Genomic DNA, 20,813 nt, shown 5'->3' with positions numbered 1-20,813 from the left:
GTATCAAACAGATAGGGAAATCTTTTATTTTCTTTAAAAACTTAATGAGGAATTAGAACTTAAAAGAGTTAAAGGCTTGAACTAATTCCTGGGCAAAACCCAGCCAGTCTTCCCTGTTCATCCCCTGTGGAAAAGGAGAAGAAATATGCTTAATTTTCTGTATTCTTTTTCTAGGAGAATCCCTACAAAACGACGTACCAAGAATATTTTAATTTACATAACAAATTGTATTAAATGCTACATGGGTACCACTCCATTACATTCAATCACTGGATAACTGCTTTAAGATTACCCTTCTTTCAATCATTAATGCACCTGTCCCCAAATAAATAAAAAAATTAAGTGCTCACTCCTGAATTATATTTACCATTAGAAAGTACAGTCACATACATGTATACTAACCTTAACGAAACAACTTAAGAAGGAGATGACTGTAACAGTACATCATAACATTAGGCTATAACACAGCTTGGTTAGCTTCATCTTAGACTATTCCTTTGATAGTCACATCGCCACAGTACTCAGGAAGTCCTTCTATGTGGCACACCTCATCATAAAAGGGTTCTCATCCAGGAAAAAAAGAGGTCATTGTTCCCTCTACTTGACACTCATTAGACCCACTATAGAGTACAACGCCCCTTTTGGAATGTACCTCACAACACATCTGCAGCAGCTGGAAAGGCCATAGAAGTATCTCACAAAGAGGATTACTGGCCTCAAACAAATGCCCTACACTGACCGTCTCAAAAAACTCCAACTTTACTCTGTAGCATATCGCCTACTCCGAGGTGATCTCTGCCTAACATATAAAGCTATGTCAAACCCAGAGCTGTTGGACATGCTACACCTAAAGAAATCCCAATCCCTCTGAGCTACATGCCCTAGGGACTTAAACCTTGTCACCACAATAAACAGGACATGCTGGAGGGATAGATTCCTGTCCCAGAGACTTCCCATACTCTGGAACAGGCTACACATCTATGTCAAGCAAAGTTCTTCATTAGCACTCTTCAAGAAAAATCTTGATGAGTGGATGGGAAATAGGAAATACACCCTGGGGATCACTTCTGTGTCTCTGCTCGACAGTGGCACAGGAAAATAACTTTCTTGGGTGGCGTAAGCCAGGGAACCTTGTTGGCTAAGCTACGTAGGCCCTTGGGCCAATAGTCTAGTACCTACCTATGAACCTATGAACCAGTGCTTGAGATCTCTGTCTCATAGCGGTAGGGTCTGGGGTTCAAACCTGATCACCTGTCAGTGTCCGGGTGGAGTATGCATGCCTTCCCCATGTCTACATGGGTTTTCTCTAGGTACTTCGAGTTCTTTACAACCATTAAAAACATGCTGGTTGACTAGCTACATCAAAATGTTCATGTATGATGCACTTACCAGTGTCTTTGTGACCTGGTTTGTGGCTGGTGAAAGTCCATGATGACCAATTCACTTAGCTGATTAAAAAATGAATAAAATAAAAATCAAAATCCAAGTCTTTACAGTAGCCGCTTTGACCATGTGAAGATGGTCTAGAACCTTAACTGGTGCATGAAGCAATCTCATATAGCCAGAGACGCCAAGCATTTTCTTTAGTTTTTTGAGACAATTCTGGTCCTCTTATGGACTTAGTAACCTAGTAAACCACTGTTCTCAGAACAACAAAATGTTATTACAATTACAATGGAACTGTGCAACAATTACAGAAAAAAAAACATACTAAAACAATGCAAGCCCTTGCTACAGGAATGGAGAGAGGGTAGCTTTATTGCTAAAGTGATCACCTTCAAACACCTACTGTTAAACGTACCCTTGCACACATTACAATGTCTTTTTTGGGAAGGGTCTCTGTAACATTATACTGTATCTGAATATTTACTGTATTCCAAAGTAGTGCCATATTTCTCATTAGAAGAGGAAATATGATAAATAGCATTCACATCATCAATAATGTGTGGCCTGTTTGAAAAAGACTAAGGTGTATGTTACATGATGTAAAAAAGTCATACAAATGGTAGGTCAAAAATCATAACAGAAAATCTTAATCAGTGGTTTGCATCCTGGGGTCCCACAATGTCATTTTCAGGGTGCCTCAGTGAAATGGATGTTAAATGAAAGTGTTTTCTTAGTTTAAGATTCTGGCAGTTAATATAGAAGGTTAAGGCTGTGAACTGTAGTTCATGTGGCACAAGACTTGATTCCCTCAGCCTTCATTTGCCTACTATGCGACTCTGAGCAAGTCACTTAACCAGAGAATGCTCCTGAATCGCCCCTAAATAGGGACTGCGTGTCCAGTGTGCCTACCTGGTTAACAAATGGGTAATATTATTATTATTATCATTATTAACATTGGTACTTTACCGTTAACCCCCTACCATGCATTTGAAAAAGCTGGTCGTTCTGCAAAAATTCTAAACATTTGAGTGGTGTGAATATATTACACACTTTGCACATGTGACAGAATAAATGGCAGTTATTTTCTGAGGGAGAAAATCTCCAGGGCTTTGGGTAAAACCCGTTGGGGAAAGAGGAAGAATGAGAGTGCAAATGGCAATACATACAATCATGCATAATCCTTGATACAGAGGATGGTGTAGAAACACACTGTGTTAGTACCGCTAAATCGATCGACTTCTCTGAAAGTGAGACATACGATTGTGGCAAGCGGTAAAAGGGAGGCCTACAGAACACAATAGTGTCTTTCACTCATGGTGCTCAACATAAATGCCAACTTTTCTGCAAAAGAAAATGTAAAACTCTTTGTTAATCTGTGCTTGTTTGCACAGGATCAGTTTTGCTATTTAAAAATGAATTGAAAGACCTAACCTATGCAAGCAGTTTGAATTCACTATGTGAGGAATTTTGGCAGTGCTGCCTACACACGAGACAAGAAGCAGTGCCCTGTATCTTCAGGAAATCCTATTCATAGTTGTCATCAAGCCCTGATTTTCAGGGATGTCCCCAATTTTGACTCAAGTGTTTGACTCTTAATCCTTTATAAAACTGGTGCCTTTTTGGAGTAAAGGTGATAAATTACACTTAATAAATAACAATAATTATAGTTATACAATTCTTTTACTTCGGAAAATGTATATTAATCTCATTCTCTTATTCTGTCAAGGTCTGAGGTTAATAGTATTAATATTTTGAAAGTGTCTCTGATTGTGCCTTATTATTTCTGGCTTTGTCCCTGACTCTGTCAAGATTTGTCCATTACTATGCTTGGGGTACAGAATACAAAACACATGGTAGGAGTTTAATGGAAAAGTACCTCAATATTATTACTACTATTATTGCTGCTTTCTAACTGTGTGGCATGAACCATGGATGAAAGCACTGCTTTACAAATCTACAACATGGCAGCAAGTTTAGCCTTTACCCTCAAGGTCAAAATTACGTGCATTGGATTGCAGTAGGAGACAGAAGTACTTTTCAGAGATTATTCCTGCAGTCTGTCTAGCATGAGAAACAAGTTACTAAAAAGAGATTACTCAGATTTCAAATGAATTTCTTAGGTAATTTTACAGACTGATTCAAAACCTCAGCAGTTCAGCTTACAGAATCACTCAGAAACTGTTCAGTTTAGTTCTACGGACTGATTCAGACGATGATCCAGCCAATTCCAAAGCTACTAAGTCGCAAGGCCTCTAAGTGATGTCACATTCACTGCAAGCAGCGATCTTCTGTTTTGTCACTTTGTACTGGTTACAGGTGTACAGTTGTCAATAGTGGTGTTGAAAGTGATAAAGATAATTGGCTCAGTTGTACAAATTGAAGTCTCTCTATACTCAAATAGCCACATGAAGGTCAACGTCAATGTAAGAGGCACTTCTGAAAAGATGTAAAAAGCATTTACACATTAATAGGGTTAATTAGGAGGGTATATGATGGTCAGAAGCAAGAATTAATGTGGGAGAGTTTCTCTCTCTCTCTCTCTCTCTCTGAGAAGATGGGTTTCAACAGAGGAACAATGCAGTGGCACACTCCTTCTTCTATATTTGCTTTATACTTAGACACACTGGTAAGGAAAATAAGAGACTCAAGTTCAAGGATATAAAAGGTATGGCAATCAAGAAAAGCTAGCTCAACTTGCAGATGATATTATTTTGTAATTGAAAAATCTAGAAAATGGCATTTCAGTGTTGTGGAACATTTCGAGACCGTCTCAAGTCTTTTTGGGGTATAAAATTAATGACAATAATGACAATAAAACAAAGTCTAAACTGGTAAACTATTTACCTGCACATTAAATATTCAGTAATACTCACATTTATGGGAATGTCATAAGATGAAGTATTTAGGTGTACAGATTAAAAAGGATTCTGTTATGGCATCTAAGGATATGTAGGAAGAGACTAAATAAAAGATAATAGAAAAATTAAGTTACTGCAAGCTCTTGATTATGGACAAGGATAGTAAGATACAAACAGTGAAAATGTTTTAGCCCCTTTAGTTTATTTGTAAACACCTTTACTGAATTATCACTTAAGACATGGGCAAACATACATTTATATAAAAGAAAGCAAACTATATTAACATGTTTCTAGTTACAAGTATTATATATCACCTTGATGAGTGGATGGGTAACAGAAAGTTCACACTGGGGATCACACCAACAGCACTACTAGTTAGGGGCCAAGGGTACTAGCTGCTAGTACAAGGGTCTAAGGAACTACTAAAGGGGCGGTGAATACCGCACAACATGGCTGGGCTAATATATGCCTTCGGGCAGATAGCCCAGTACCAACCTATGAACCTACAACAATTTTATTTGTTTAACTATCATCAATGCAACATTACATAAATTGCTCAATTTATGCCTTCCCTTAAATCTCACTCCTCTTCCTCAAAATCATTTTTCTGCATGCATTGTTTCCACAATTTCAATTTTCTTCTATGTAATTAGCTCCTACCATTTTCTAAAGATCTAACTTCCAGTTCTTTTATCTCTGTTACAACATTCAATACTTGAAATATAGTTGATTAGACTTTGATTTCCATTTTCTAGTAATTGCTGTTTTGGCAGCCACCAGAATTAAACTTAGCAAGGCCTTACTCCTTACTATGTCTAGGCGGTTCTCTATTAGAAGACCAAAGATGCATTCTTTCGAATGCATCTTGGTTGAACTCAAAAGCCTGAAATGGCAAAATATTGAAGCGGCTTTTAAGCAAATTCTTTCCCTGGGAAAGAATTTGCTTGGCCGCTTCGTTACTTTGCCGCTTTCAGCACTGTACTACGGTCCCGGAGTTGGTATATTTAAGTACGGGGGGGTGTGGGGGTGCAATGTAATGCTTATAAAGTGTTTTATTTATTTATTTTTTTGTTGGAACAGCGATTCCCTAGGAAAAAAATTGCTGTTCTGATAATTCGAAATTGTAAGTTTCGCTTACATAGGGTTGAATAATCACCATTTGCTTTTTTAAGCGTTCAGTGATCTAATATAGACCCTTCTAGGAAATTCAGATCTTGCATCCCAGGTCACAAAATCATTTGCTTAGTTACATCCACTTGCTCACCCAAAATTTCAGACAGATGACTCTATAAGGAAATTCTAAAGTGTGCCAACTCACTACACTCCCAAAATGCATGTTTTCAGTTATCACTTTCTTCCCCACCACACGTCCAACATTTGCCATTTACCTGAGGAAAAATTCTTGGAGTCTGTCTGTGGTATAAAATACCTATGCAAACACTTCCTGGCAAAACTCCTATCTTCTAGACTTTGTTGCATACTTGGTAGCCATATGTATGTCCTCCAATTGTTACCTTGTGAATTGCATATCCATTCTCTCTTCCCAATCTTCTCTAGCTTCCTCTGATTAATTCACATAGTTATTGTGCAATATTTTATATACCCTACTAATTATCCCCTTTTGAACAGCAGCTTCTGTTCTAGATTCAACTAAAAACTCTACCAGACCAGATCTTTCACTTAGGATTCCCCTATCCCTTTCTCTTTCCCAATACTCTGATATCAATCCTTGCTAGGGAAGGCAGTCTCTATCCTGCAGTCCAAATGTCTTCTTGGTCTTTTCCCATTCTATTAACTTTCCTTCTCTAGTTATTTGCTCCAAATACACTGGTTCCTTTACCAGTTTTCTCCAATAAATTCCAGCCCCCTTTTGTTTATTCTCTGTACTCCTAATTGCAGATATCCTTATCATACAAACATTTTCTCCATTCTCTTGTTGGTTTAGTTTTTAGAATTCTTTCTCTTACTTTATGAATATAATATTCTATATGGTTGCCATTATTCTCCTTAAGGATATGCATCCAAAATCCTACTGTCACCTTATTTCTTGAATTTCTCCCATTTCATCATCCCTTTCCACTTTTTATTATAGCTTTCTGCTTGTATTATGTACATGAGCCTTAACTGTGTAGCTCTAAAATATCCCTTAAAATCAGGTAATCCTAAACTACCTTTTCTGTCAGAGGAATCAACTTATCCACTTGACCCTTGTGCCCCTCCCCTCCCAGAAAAATTATTTTAACTTTTTACTAAACATTACCCACAACGTCTCCTCTGGTTGATACAAATATGCCTGACCTGTTTATAAAATTAAAATGACTAAAGACATTTTCACTGCTTGTATCTTGCCAACCATATCCATAAACAAGAGGTTTTGGTTTCTCAGTCTTTGCATTATCCTTTGCTTAACCTTCTCCTACATATCCTTAGCTGCCATGACAGAATCCTTTTTAATCCATGCTTCTAAACAATTCATTTTATCGTGTCCCCATAAATATGGGTATTGCGGGATCAATTCATGCATAGGTACAAAGACTAAACTACAGTCTTTGTTTTATTTTCATTAATTTCATATCTTGAAAAGACTTGAAACTGTCTCAAGATGATCCACAAATCTGAGATGTCCCCTTCTGGTTTTATCAGGTACATAATTTCATCTGCAAGTAAAGCCAATGTTTCCTGATTACCATACCAGCTATATCCTTGAATTTGAGACTCTTATTTTTTTTACCACTGGTTCTAAATACAAAGAAAATAACCATCCCTGCCTGGTTCCTCTGTTCAGACAAAGCTTGTCAGAAAGGAACCGTCCCACTTTAATTTTTTCTTCCAATCTCTCATATATCCTCCTAATTAACCTTATTATTGTACCAGGGAACGCAAATGCTTCCATTGCCCTATTCATAAAATCCCAACTTTCTCTGCATCATGACTGACCAACAACAGTGGTATTTCTTGCACTCTGCTTTTCCGGATCATTGTTGTTCTACTAATACTGTTAACTGTCTGCCTCCCCTCCACTGATTCACATATATAAATTTTGGCAACACTGTTACCATTCTTCTAGCTATTATCCACATAAACACTTTATGATGATAGCTTAAAACTGAAATGGGCCTATATGAAGCTGGGTTTGATGGGTCTTTACTGTCTTTAGATATTACAGTCACCACAACTTTCTTCCAGAATACTGGCACTTTCCCTCCTTCTAAAATACTGTTAAACAAAATCTTGCAGATCTTTACAACTTTCTTCCCTCCTAGCTTCCAAACTTCCATGGGAACATCATCTTTTCATGGAGACTTTCCTGCAGATTGATAACATGTCATTGTTTTTATCTCATCTCCTCCTATTTTAACTGTTAACTATTAAGCCTCATCTACTTCTATCATTGTTATACTTAAGTCTTCCATAAATACTTCCATTTGTACCCCGTCTTGATTTCCACATTTCTCAGCTTTATACATATTTTCATAAAATTTCTGAAATATTTGTAATACCTCTACATGATCTCTGGTTATTTTTCTTGTTATAGGCTCCCTGTGTTTGGCAAAAGCCCTTTCTGCTGACAAGTCATTATTCTAACAGTTTTATGCTCTGGAGTTATCATCAAAAATAGTAGCTTAACAACAGTCTTTCTAAATTCATGCATACTATCCAGATACTCCCTTATTTTCTCTTTAGCACTTTGCATTTATGCCTCATCTTGTTCTGTGAGATTCCCCTTATTCTGCAATACTTAAACCTTTGTCAGACCCTCTAAATAAATAATTCCTGTTACTTCTTAACCATATCTCTTTTCTTTTATCTCTAACGTAATTATAAATTCCACTTTCATTTTATCCCACTTAGTAGCTATAACTTCTGAAAAAAAATATCTTCCCTAATAACTCTCAGATAATTTCCACTACTCATTCCTTAAATTTCTCTCTTTTTAACAGGTAAGTAGGGAAGCACTACTGTCTCATTTTTACTTCATTACTCTGCATTTTTATCTTAGCTGTTATAGGTTACTGATCTGAAGAAGTTATTGTATGTGGGTTGAAGCACTCAGTTAAATGCACAAGTTCCTGTGAAATATAATTTGTGTCTAAAGTAGCCCCGTTATTGCACCTTTGGAAATAATATGTAAATTCTCTCAGAGTTCCTACTATTGAATTCACATCTTCCCTAAATTTATTCAGAGATCTGCCTTCTTTTGTATATTTTCTATTCTAGGTACCCCAGATACATCTTCACCTCTGCAAACCAAAATCCAGTCCCTACCTATAAATAATATTCCCTGCTGAATGTTGATTATTTTACCCAAAATGTTCTTAAGCTCCATAATAGCAGTTTTAACTGGAATATAAATACATGCCAGCATAATCCTCTTCCCTTGGCAGTAGCCCCTTACTGCCACAAATTTACCATTGTTATATTTTTCCCTCTTCTTTCACTATTGGAGCTCATCAAGCAATTAGTATAAGCACTGTCCTTTGCCTCTGTCTCTGATACCCTGCGGAATATCCCTCCTGAAATCCTTCTTTATCAAATTCACATGCTCAATTCTTTCCAAATGTGTCTCCTATAGCACTGCTGTTTGCACAATGCATTTCTTAATAAAATTCGGTACTATTTTATTTTTGTCTATACCTGTGAGGCCATTAATGTTTGACAATAATATGGCTAGTGTAGCCATTATGATAAGAAATTATTATTCCCACCTATTACATATGATAGCTTTTTAAAATGTCTAAATCCAGCTTTTGTGTTACATGTAACTACCAATAATTGGCAGATTGATCTTTTATACAATTTCTTGTCATCTCCATTTGAACCTGTGTCACATTTTTATAGAACTTTTTGTATTAATGAAAACCCTCAAACAAAAAAAATCAAACACACTCCCAGAATATCCCCATAACATATTAACTTAAAACAAACACACAAAACTATGTACATCATCAAATAATGAAGGTTAACCCTCTTGATAGAACTGTTTCGAATCGACAACTGTACACACAGGCATTACCTAATCTAAACATTAAGGTTATCCATGGTAAGATTTAATCCCCTTTAGTTTTATACACACATCAGGCACATTTTTTATCAACCAGAGGAGAAGCTGTGGACAGGAATAAAGAGTTAAGAAATTTATTTGGGAGGGGGAATAGGGCAAGAGTTTAGTTGAATAACTTGATCCTTCCCAAAGAATAAGGTGGTTTAGGATTACCTAATTTAAAAGGATACTGTAGACAGCTACAGCTCATAAACATAACACAAGTAGAAGGCTATAAATCAAAAGTGGAAAGGGATGATGAAGTGAATGGGTGGGGGTCAAAGAATAAGATGATACAGTAGGATTTTAGATGCAAGTCCTGAAACATAATTGGAACAACCATACAGAATATTACATTCAAAATGTATGCTAATACTTAAGCCAAAATGGGAAAGGAGAAAAAACATTTTGCCTCTAGGGATGACTTCAAATAGGAGTACAAGAAATATGCAACATGGGACTGAAACTTTTTGGAGAAATTTAACAAATGTACCAAGGCACTGAGAGCAAATGACTAGAAAGGGAAAGGGAATAGAGTGGGATGAGACCATGTAAAAGTCTTGACTGCTGTCTAAAGACTGCCTTCCTAATCAGCGATTAATATGAGAATATAGGAAAAAAAGAAAGGGTCATGGAATGCTAAGTGAAAGACGAGTTCTGGAACAATTTTTAATTCAGTCTAGAACAAAGGTAGCTGTTAAAAAAGGAATATTAGTACTGCATTTATAGTATCGGAAGTTAAGAATAGGAATCGATTAGAGGAGGTTAGAAAAGATTGGGAAGGCAGACTGGAAAAGCAATTTACAAAGGAACAATGGGAGGATGCCTGTATAGCTCCCAAATATGCAAAAAAAAATAAATAAATACAAATTCCAGGAGATTTAGCATTTTCACTATGAAGTGTTTACATAGGCATTTTTATGACCAAAGCAGACTTCATAGAATTTTTCTTCAAGTAGACAGCATACCATGTTTTTGTGATATAAAAAAATGAGACCACAATAAATCATTTCAAAATGTTTCCCACCAGTATAAGCTGGTTGCATAAGTGGGCACACCCTTAAACTAATACTTGTTGAAGCACCTTTTGATTTAATTACAACATTCAGTCTTCTTGGGTAGAAGTCTATCAGCATGGCACATCTGGACTTGGCAATATTTGCCCACTCTTCTTTGCAAAAGGGCTCCAAATCTGTCAGATTGTGAGGCCATCTCTTGTGTACAGCCCTCTTCAGATCACCCCTATAGAGTTTCTATTTAATTTAAGTCTGGGCTCTAGCTGGGCCATTCCAAAACTTTAATTTTCTTCTGGTGAAGCCATTCCTTTGTTGATTTGGATGTATGCTTGGTGTCATTGTCGTGTTGAAAGGTGAAATTCCTTTTCATCTTCAGCTTTCTAACAGATGCCTTAAAGTTTTGGGCCAAAACTGACTGGTATTTGGAAATGTTCATAATTCCTTCCACCTTGACTAAAGCCCCAGTTCCAGCTGAAGAAAACCAACCCAAAGCATCATACTGCCACCACCATGCTTCACAATGGAGATGGTGTTCTTTTGGTGATGTGAAGTGTTGTTTTTGCACCAAATGTACCTTTTGGAACTGTGGCCAGAAAGTTCAGCCTTGGTCTCATCAGACCATAACACATTTTCTCACATGCTTTTGGGAGACTCGATGTATTGTTTTGCAAATTTTGGCTGGGCCTGGATGTTTTTCTGTGTAAGAAAAGGCTTCCGTCTTGCAATCCTACCCCATAGTCCAGACATATGGAGAATAAAGGAGATTGTTTTCACATGTAGTACACAGCCAGTACTTGCCAGGAATTCCTGCAGCTCCTTCAGTGTTGCTGTAGGTCTCTTGGCAGCCTCCTTGATCAGTTTTCATCTTGTCTTTTCATCAATTTTGGAGGAACATCCAGTTCTTTGCAAAGTCACTGTTGTCCCATAATTTTCCACTTTTTGATGACTGTCTTCACTGTGTTCCATGGTATATCCAATGCTGTGGAAACTTTTTTGTACCCTTCTCCTGACTGATACCTTTCAACAATGAGATCCCTTTGATGCTTTGTAAGCTCTCTGTGAACCATGGCTTTTGCTGCAGCAGGCAACTGAGTAATCTTCAGGAAAATCCTACTAGGACAGCTGAACTTTATTTGGGGTTAATCAGTCTGTTTAATTGATGGCAGGTATGCACCCAAGAAGACTGAATGTTGTAATTAAATCAAAAGGTGCTTCAACAAAGTATTACTTTAAGGGTGTGCACACTTATGCGACCAGCTTATTGTATGTTTTTTATTTTTTATATTTTTTCTCCTAACATATTTGTTTGCTTTTCAGTTGAATTGTACAGGTTATAGGTCACATTAAAGGTGAGAAATGTTTTGAAATTATTTATTGTGGTCCCGTTTTTTTTATATCACAAAAACCTGGCATTTTAACAGGGGTCTGTAGACCTTTTATATCCACTGTAATTGGGGAAATGATTTGTGGAGTGCAATGAAATGTCAAATTTAAAAAAAAATCACTATAGAGTACCTTTTCAGTAATGCTGTGGAAGTAAATGGTTGTCTCTCTTATGAAATGATTCTTTTGAGCTGGTACAGAGGATCTGAACTGCCGACATAGTAAGACCTTAATAAGTTTAATGCTACTGTTGTCTAGAAATAGTAAAGCATTACTAAGCTTAATGCTATTGGCTGCCACAAAAAACAATTACTAGAAAATGGAATCAAAATTTAAACTGAAGTACTGAACATTTTAAAGGATATAAAAGAACTGGAGATCGTATCTTTATAAGAGGAAAGCAGCAAAGGAATCATGCATGATGAAGCTAGTTCTGGCAATGGTAAAACATCTGAAAACTTCTCACCAAATCTACCTTCAGTGAACACAGGACAACCTTTTTTAAAAGAGACAAGACCCCCTGAACTTGTATATACAAACTCTAAGGTCGCACAACAGTGGAGGAAAGAGGAAAACTCCAGTGTTGGAGAAGTTAGTTTCAGCAAACAGTGTTTGAACACTTTATGTTTGCTGAAACTAACTGTCGATTTGACATGTTCCCCGAGCAAATTACTTAGAAATGAATAGAATTTGTGGGGACAATACATGAAAAATAATGTTCAGGAGGAGGAGTAATGTTTAATGGATGGTAGGAAGTGAACAATGTATGTACAGTCAGAGTGAATGATAAGGGTTAAAAAAATAGACATATTGCATGAAAAACTACAGTTGTGTACGAACTTACTATAATACTAGATATCCTACTGATCACTGGGGCAGTACTGATGACATATAGGTTATCATCTCTGACCTCCGACCAGGGTACCAAAGTTTTACTTTCTCTAGGTCCTACATTATACGCATGACTTTAGCTCATATACACTGGGTAAAAAAGACAGAAGTTAATGCGTGGTTCCTCAGACTATCTCCAAACCAGTGGCCTGAAGACTACTGAGAGAAGAGACTAGTCAGCTAGGAGGGATGCAACTCAAGTTGGTATGAAAACTCACCTATACCTATATAACAGAGCAAAGGCTAGAGCAAAGGGGGAATGACAAATGAAGACAGAAATGAGTAAGGGAAGAGGGGATGGAGGGTGGGATGGGATAGTGCAACAGCGATCAGTAGGACATCTACTGTTATGGGCAGTTCTTGCACAACTGTACTGTGTCCTGACTGAAATAACTTTTGCGGTATTCCTGACATATCAGTGATTCCTAGAGCTGAAGGAAGGGTGGTTGGCAATTGAGAAGAACTATTCAGCAATTTGTACAGGAGTGACCTGGCAGAGGCTGTCCTGCATCTGAAGAAAGCATCAGTTTTGTAGTGCAAGGTAATGGTGCGTACAGGGGACCAAGTGGCTGCCTCCAAGATAGACCTGGAGTCTGTTCTTTTGTCAAAAGTTCCTGAAGAAGCAATTGCCCAAGTGGAATGTGCTTTTCAGCAAGAAGTTAAGGTCTCACCATGCTGTAAGTAGCAGAAAATAATAGCCTCTGAAATCCAGGTTGCAACAGTTTGTTTGGAGACTGTCTGTCTGTCCCAGCTTAGGAGTCACAAAGGATTCAAACAGCTGATCAGTCTTTCTGAAGGATTTAGTTTTGTCTAGGTAAAATCTGAGTTGTCTATGAATGTCCAGAGAATGTAAGATCCTTTCCTCCCTGATCTGGGGATAGGGAAAGAAGGTGGGAAGATGAATGGCCTGAATGAGAGACAGCTCGTTCTGTACTTTAGACATGAAGGATGTTTGCCATGAGAATCACCCTGTCTCTGTGAAAAATGAGAAAAGGGGGAATGGTCATGAGACCTTATAGCACAGAATCCCTCTTGGCAGAGGTGAGGTTCAAGAGGAAGATGGTTTTCTAAGTACACAGTTTCAGACAAGCAGAAGAATCTGGTTTAGCAAATCAGATGAATAACTTTGTTAAAGGTTTGCATGATGATGTTGCATTAAATGCCTTACCTGCAACAGTTCTAATCCTAATTCTCTACTTAAAAATAATTTGTCATCTAGTGTGTTAACACTCATAGGTTCATAGCTGTTTACTAAGCTCATGACCACAAGGGCCTTTTTAAGCCTAGCCATGCATCCCAAATCTTTGACAGGTTCTGGTGCCCTTTATAAATGTAAACAGGGGCTTGGGAGATGAAACATTTACAGGCTGTCTGTGTCCATTAGAGACATAAGTGCCAAACCAAGGATAGATTTCCTGTTCCCCATACAACTGTTACATCTGTATTTGGACAGGGAGGAATTCTCCTTCACATGGATGAGGAACCCGTTCCAGAGAAGGGGTAATCTCTGAGATACATACCTCTCTCTCCAGTCCTATTTATATGACAGGCAAGGTTTAAATCTTTAGAAGTGGTAATTCTGGTGCTATTTGTTTTGTGGATATGCTGGGGGTCCATCAGAGTGGAGTCTGATAATGCCTTGTATGCCAGGCATAGATCGACCCTCCCCTCATGAACATTAACATCAGTACTTTTTTTTTACACCAATTTTGTAATCTTGCAGTTACAGTAGCAAGAATAGTAGAAACAATAACATCAGTGGTGTAGTGGTAGCAGCAGAATTACTAAGTATTCATGCCTTTAAGAATACCTCTGCACATTTAATATTTATGAAGCAATACTGCATTTGTGTATATTACTGAAACTTCTGATATACAAAGTAATACTGCAATGGTCTTCTCACCCTCTACTTTCTGTATTATGCTTATGGTACTGTACTTTCTTTTCACACATTCACAAACACTGTACATTCATATACTTTAAACATTTCTCTCTAGGCCTCTCCTGTACACAGTTTTGCTCAATTGGACTTTCTCAGTTGGCAAATATACATACATAAAAGATAAAAGAATGTTAACACAAACATAAACGCAAATCAACCTGAAAAAAATGTAAACGAAAATTAAAGAAAAGTATCTAATGAGTGACTCTGAGGGCAAAGCACAGAAAACATGGAACACATTACACAAAATGAAGTAATGAAGGCACAGCATAATCAGTAAAACAAAAAGAAGGCAGGTGCACAGCTTGTGCTACATTTATGGGTTGATAAGAAAACACTATACTGACATCAAGTATTTACAAAGACATATTAGTGCATAAATACCCCAACAGAATCATTATCAACACTTACCTGTTAAAGGCTGCTTCAGTCCAAGCACATTCCATCCTGCAGGTAAAGTCAGGTGATGAAAAGCCAAGGTCACTTTGTTGTCAAGCACTTGAATATCTCTTGAAGATATCTGAAGTTCATCTAAAAGTCTACTGCTCTCCAGTGATTCTGCATTTCCAACACTGGTTGCTAGGAACTGTGCTGCATCATAAGCTTCATCCTGAACAAACTGGAAACTTTCTTCTGTCACCAACAAGGCTGGGCTCCCTGCCTTGGAGGCATAAAGTGAAACTTTTACAGGTTCACAACAATCATGTGCTGTAATATGAAAAAAGAAAACAATGTTCACACAAACTGACATGCTCCATCACAATGTTACTACAATTTTCTTTACATGATACTTACTCATTGGTTTATTCTTTTGGAAAACAGTTGTGTGTACCTCACAATAAAAAAAGAAATTGAAGGCAAGAGGCTCTTGCCAATATTACTACAAATGGACTTCAGCACATTAAGTCAGCTGTCATATGTAATTCCAAGGAGAGAGTCTGCTTTGTGAGTAATACCTGCATTTCTGTTGGCACATTCCCCACATAAAAGCACTTTTGACCCATGTCATCTCAGTTTTTAATTTAATTTGTTTTAATGAATTTGATTACTTGCTATCTGGGTAAGTGAATTGGTCGTTCTTGGACTTAGTTCTGTCACAAACCGGGCCAGAAGAGCAATGACAAATTCAAAACACACACACACATACATATATGTATATTTAGATAATTACTGTAGCCAATCAACCAGAATATTTTCTGGAGGTGAGGGGAAACTAGATTAACTAAAGAAAACACACAAAAGCATGCAAAAAACTTGCAGGACTCCACATTGTAGGTGAATGATTGTTAAGATTGAACCCTAGATCCTGGAGATATGAGCACAGACAGCTAACACAGCACAACTTGCTGCTCTGCGCTTGCCAAGGCTAATTTACTTTACAGTGGGTAATTACCTTAAGGAGTTTAGTAAATGTTGGTTCAGATGACCAGATTAGAGGTTTACATGGGTCGTCATCAATGAAATTTGTAAAATATGCTTGCTAGCTAAATATACAATAACAAGGCAGCAGCCCTGGCAGCGGTTACAGACTAATGGAGCCTGGAGGTTTTTTCATGTTATGAGTCATAGCAAAAGACAGTGTAACTGATAGACCACTTTGATACTGTCTGCTTGGTCATATGAAGGACTTGTTTGCCTTTCATGAAACAAAGAACCATTTCCTGATGTCTTTACATCTGGTTACATAATATCCAGGTTACGTATGCACCAGGTACCTAACGGCATTTCCCCTTGTTATTCTGATGTACAAAGAAAATACTGGCAACTGTACAAAATGACTCAGAGAGAAAGCCAAAATTAGAATGAGAGATGATTTATTCTTACAGATTGTGATAAACTACATAATAGTGTATCAATAGTATATCAATGTCTGCAGCTCCAAAATCCTTAAGCAAGCATTACCATCAGCGAGAACAGTGCCTTTCACTAAGTAAATACAACAAAGAAACTGGATCATACAACAAATAATCATGTTTTCTATCATGAAATTTAGGGCAGACTGCACAATAAGAGCAGACATCTCAAAAGTCACTATTTGGAGGAATGTTATTTTCAGGTCAGCTTTACCCTTGCATAGAATGCTCCAATTTCCGGAGATATGTCCCTATTTCAGGGTTGGTTTATCTCTTCACACAATTTTCTGACTCCCCTCACCACATTTGATTTTTGAAACCATTAGCACCAATAATTTAAAGAAGGAAGGCACACATCTTACACCTTCCTTTTCCTGAAGCAAAAAATAAATTACCCAGTGTGGTACAAATTTACAACACAGTCATTACAGTCTACAATTTTGCACTGGCTCTTTGATAATATGCTCAAATCATTTTATCATTTTGTCACACGCTGTTTTTTAAACACTGGTTTCTGAGCAGTATGCAATACTTCTACTGGAAACAGGAAATGCTATGTATTACTTGATATTCACATTTTATGTTAATTAATGCCCAGATTTTCAGGTGTCCAGATTTTCCTACTCTGATAAGGACTTTGTTCCTATTTTCAATGTCTGCAGGTTGAGATGCATGAATGACAGCATCTCAATGTAAAATCTCTACAGGAAAATTCTGTGGAAGGGCACTGGAGAAGATCTCTGCTGAAAGTGTTTTGTTCCACCTCTCCCTCTTTTCTGCTGTGTCTTAAGTAGGTATAACTGTTTTTTACAGCTTGTGTCATCTGACTATCTGAAGGATTACTTGCATAATAATAGACCCTGATAGTTAACAGCCTGCATATCATTGCTGGAACCTGTGTCTAACAGAACTCTCTTCAAACTATCTGGAAATACACAGAGCTAAGTATATTATTTGGTTCTTCAGAATTGTGTACTGTAAATTGTTGATGGACTAGTTTTATTCAGAGTTGTGCACTGTTATTTTTGATTCACTGCATAGTTTTTCAGATCTCTGCTGAAAGTGTTTTGTCCCACCCACCCTCCCTATCTCTGGTTTGTTGTTTAAATTTGCTGGCTTTTGCAGTTGCCCGCCCCACTGTAGATTTGATCTGGGACGCTCCCCCCAGTCCCATCTCTTTACCACATTCTACCTAATACACTTCTTCTGCATTTGTTTTTAGTCATTTTTAATTTAATTGCATTTTTTAAACTGTGTTTGGACTAATATTGCCACATACTCAAGTGCGCTAGCTTGCACTGCATTTGAATTGATTTTACTGGGTTTTTTTTACAGAAAAGTAGCTAAAACAACTGTAAGCCTGTTTCCTACCTTTCCTGTAACTAGTGCAGTCCAGTTACAGATTTGCTGTATCCAGGACTGTATGTAAGCTTCTGAGCTCCCCCCCACAAGCCTTTCTGTGTTGCAGAGAAGCCTGCTAGCTTGTCAGTGGAAGTGGTAAGCACTAGGTAACCTGTCTACAACATAAGGAGTGGTTCTGGCCCAGAAATTGTAGTTACTGGCCGTCTGGGCAATCTTTTCCATCTCTCTCAACCTTTTGATTTGAAAGCCTGCATTTGCACTTGTTTCTTTCCTGTAACTAGTCTAGTGCAGATACAGATTCTTAGTTTTAGCACTTGAATTTGCTGATTCGTGCTCGGAACTTATTCAGAACTTGTTGTAAGCACTAAATAAGCTACTAATTACTATAGCACTAAACCTTCCTCATTACCTAGAGGAAAACAGTTTTTGCACTTACTTTTCTCACTTGCTTAGAGAAAAACAGCTATTGTACTCACTTTTCTCATTTACCTAGAGGAAAATAGTTTTTTTATTCAGGCATGTCCAAGGGTCAGCTCCCAGTGTTCTCTCCTGTCTATCTGATGAATCTGGGCATCTTGGGACAATGTAGAAATTGTTTCATGTACACAGACAACCCTCTCCTCCTACCACCCAACACAACAACCTGTGAGAGATGCACTTATCTAACCAAACTGGAGGTAAAGCTCTCTCCAACCGAGACCACACTTGACATTCAAGGGGTGAAGGTAAACACTTGCACTACACCACACTTATCACATAGTCTCACTAAATCTACACCACCAAAATCCAAACATAGAAACACAAAAACATTCGCGGAGGCTCTCAATAATAATCTGCCCAAGCAACACAGACCTCCAAAGCAGAAACGCAAGCAACTTCCACTCCCCAACACAACCCAAATGACACAAAGCCCACAGACTCAGTGTGCCACTCAACCACAGCCAATAAGGCAAAACAACGTATCCAACACACTAGTCATAGGTGACTCTATAGTCAGGCACATTGATATCCCACTCACCAGGCTAAACAAGGAGAAGGTTACTGTCAGCTGCCTGTCGGGTGCCAGGATCCGTCACATAACCCACGCACTCAGGTCACTCCACAACAAGTACAAATATGACCGTCATTGTCCATGTTGGTGTGAACGACCTGAGACGTACCTCCCTGGACTACATGAAAAGAGACATGGAAGAGCTCTCCAATCTTGTAGCCCAGGCAGGTATGACCCTAGCCGTGAGTAGCATTCTGCCATCGCCCAGTATGATACCGGAGTACAAGGACAAAATGACTGACTTCAACAATTGGCTGAGCTTCTGGTGTCATTCAAGGGGGATCCAGTATCTGTCTGCTTGGGATGACATGGTCGACAGGCCACGATGCTTTTTCAGAGATGGCCTGCACCTGTGTCGCCTCTGGGGTTCCGGATACTGGCTAAGGCTCTTGCCACCCCTATAGTGCCTTTTTTAGGCAAGGTTCAAATGACAAATTCACCACCATAACAGGAACAGACAAGCAAAAACTGAGGGTAATGCTACTCAATTCTAGAAATCTAAATCTCAAAATGCACTCACTCGAGGCACTCCTTAAAATGGAGAACATCGATATCTGTGCAGTGAATGAGACCTGGTTCAAGGCTCCAGAGAGCACCCCTGCACTACCATGCTATAACTCATACCACACTTTTCGGCCATGTAACCTGGACTGGAAAACCAAATGCGGAGGTGTGTCCATATTCATTAAGGATATACACACCTCCAGGCTAGTTGCACAGCATAATGCATCCAAGGTTATCCAAGTGCAACTAACTGGGCAAAACTGCAATCCAAATTGTAGCTTGCTACAGATCCCCCACCATGCTCCATGATTCCCACTCCTCTTTCCTTGATGTACTGGAAGATATTAGGGTTCAACCAAACACCCAAATAATGGGCGATTTCAACTACCTCACCATTAACTGGGAAAACTACTCGTGTACCAACTCCTTCACACAACGCTTTCTGGAATTCATAAACTCCAATGCCCCGGATCAACTTATCCACACCCCCACCAGGGGCAACAATACCCTAGACCTAATCATTAACAACATGAGTGACCGGTGTTCCACACCTGAAGTCAACTCCTCGTTGGTCCGATCCGACCATAAGCTAATCACCCTTGATATCCACATCCCGCCCCCACCCCCCATTAAGGAAACAACGATAAAACTTCTCCAAAGCCAACTTCATGCTTCTTAAGAAGAAGTGGTGAACTTCATGACACCCATGCAGATGGACAATACAGCTAAGACTGCTGAATTCTACACAAATGCTCTCTATAAGCACTTACACGAGTGCATGGATCATGTTCTCCCAAACAGAACCAAGATGTTATCCTCCAAAAAAGGAAGCCAGTCTGGTGGTCCCCTGCCATAAACAAACTGTACAACAAAAGGAAGACATGGTTGCAAAAGAGAGTAAAATTCCATGAGTGGAGGAGCTCCCTGGTCAGCCTCAGTAAAAAGCTGAGCTCCCTTACAAGATCCTCCAAAGCTAGCTACGAAAACAAAATTGCCACTGATTCTAAGGACAGCCACAAAGCATTCTATAGCTATATCAAGAATCTCAATGGCAACACCCAAATTTGCTCTGAGTTACAGCACAATGGCATGAAAATTACAGAGCCAACTGATATTGCCAATATCCTGGCAGAGAGGTTTATTGCTAACTTTACCCCCCCCCCTCACTCCCTAAAGGGCCCATATCTATACAGGAAGAATGCAGAGTCCCTGTAATCACAACTATGTAGGTAAAAGCTGCACTCTCTATAGCCAAAAACACCGCATCCATGGGACCGGACAACATCCCAGGCTGCATATTAAAAAAACTTCAGAATGAACTGGCTCCCGACCTAAGCACCATGTTCAATCATAGCCTCACATCAGGCTTTATGCCCACTGAATGGCATACACCAACAGTTACCCCACTCCACAAAGGGGGAGCCACCGCTGATCCCGGGAACTATCTCTCTATTAGCCTGACAAGCCTAGTCTGCAAGGCCATGGAACGTATCATCATGGAACTCATAAAAAAGACACTGGTAACC

The 20,813-nt window shown here is 38.6% G+C and overlaps 1 protein-coding gene across 1 annotated transcript in view; it reads right to left on the bottom strand.

Moving 5' to 3' along the window:
- LOC122806204 (A-kinase anchor protein 13-like) overlaps positions 1-20,813 on the bottom strand; it is a 1,047,516-nt gene that overhangs the window by 610,251 nt on the left and 416,452 nt on the right. The window contains exon 3 of the mRNA XM_044076432.1: positions 14,929-15,225. Within this exon, the coding sequence (XP_043932367.1) occupies positions 14,929-15,225 (297 nt within the window). The remainder of the gene's footprint in view (positions 1-14,928; positions 15,226-20,813) is intronic.

Source organism: Protopterus annectens, chromosome 7.part0 (assembly GCF_019279795.1).
Source record: "Protopterus annectens isolate FY-2018-M chromosome 7.part0, PAN1.0, whole genome shotgun sequence".
Classification (NCBI taxonomy): Eukaryota; Metazoa; Chordata; order Ceratodontiformes; family Protopteridae; genus Protopterus; species Protopterus annectens.
Note: the sequence above shows the minus strand (reverse complement) of the source record. Positions and strands in the feature narration are given on the sequence as shown.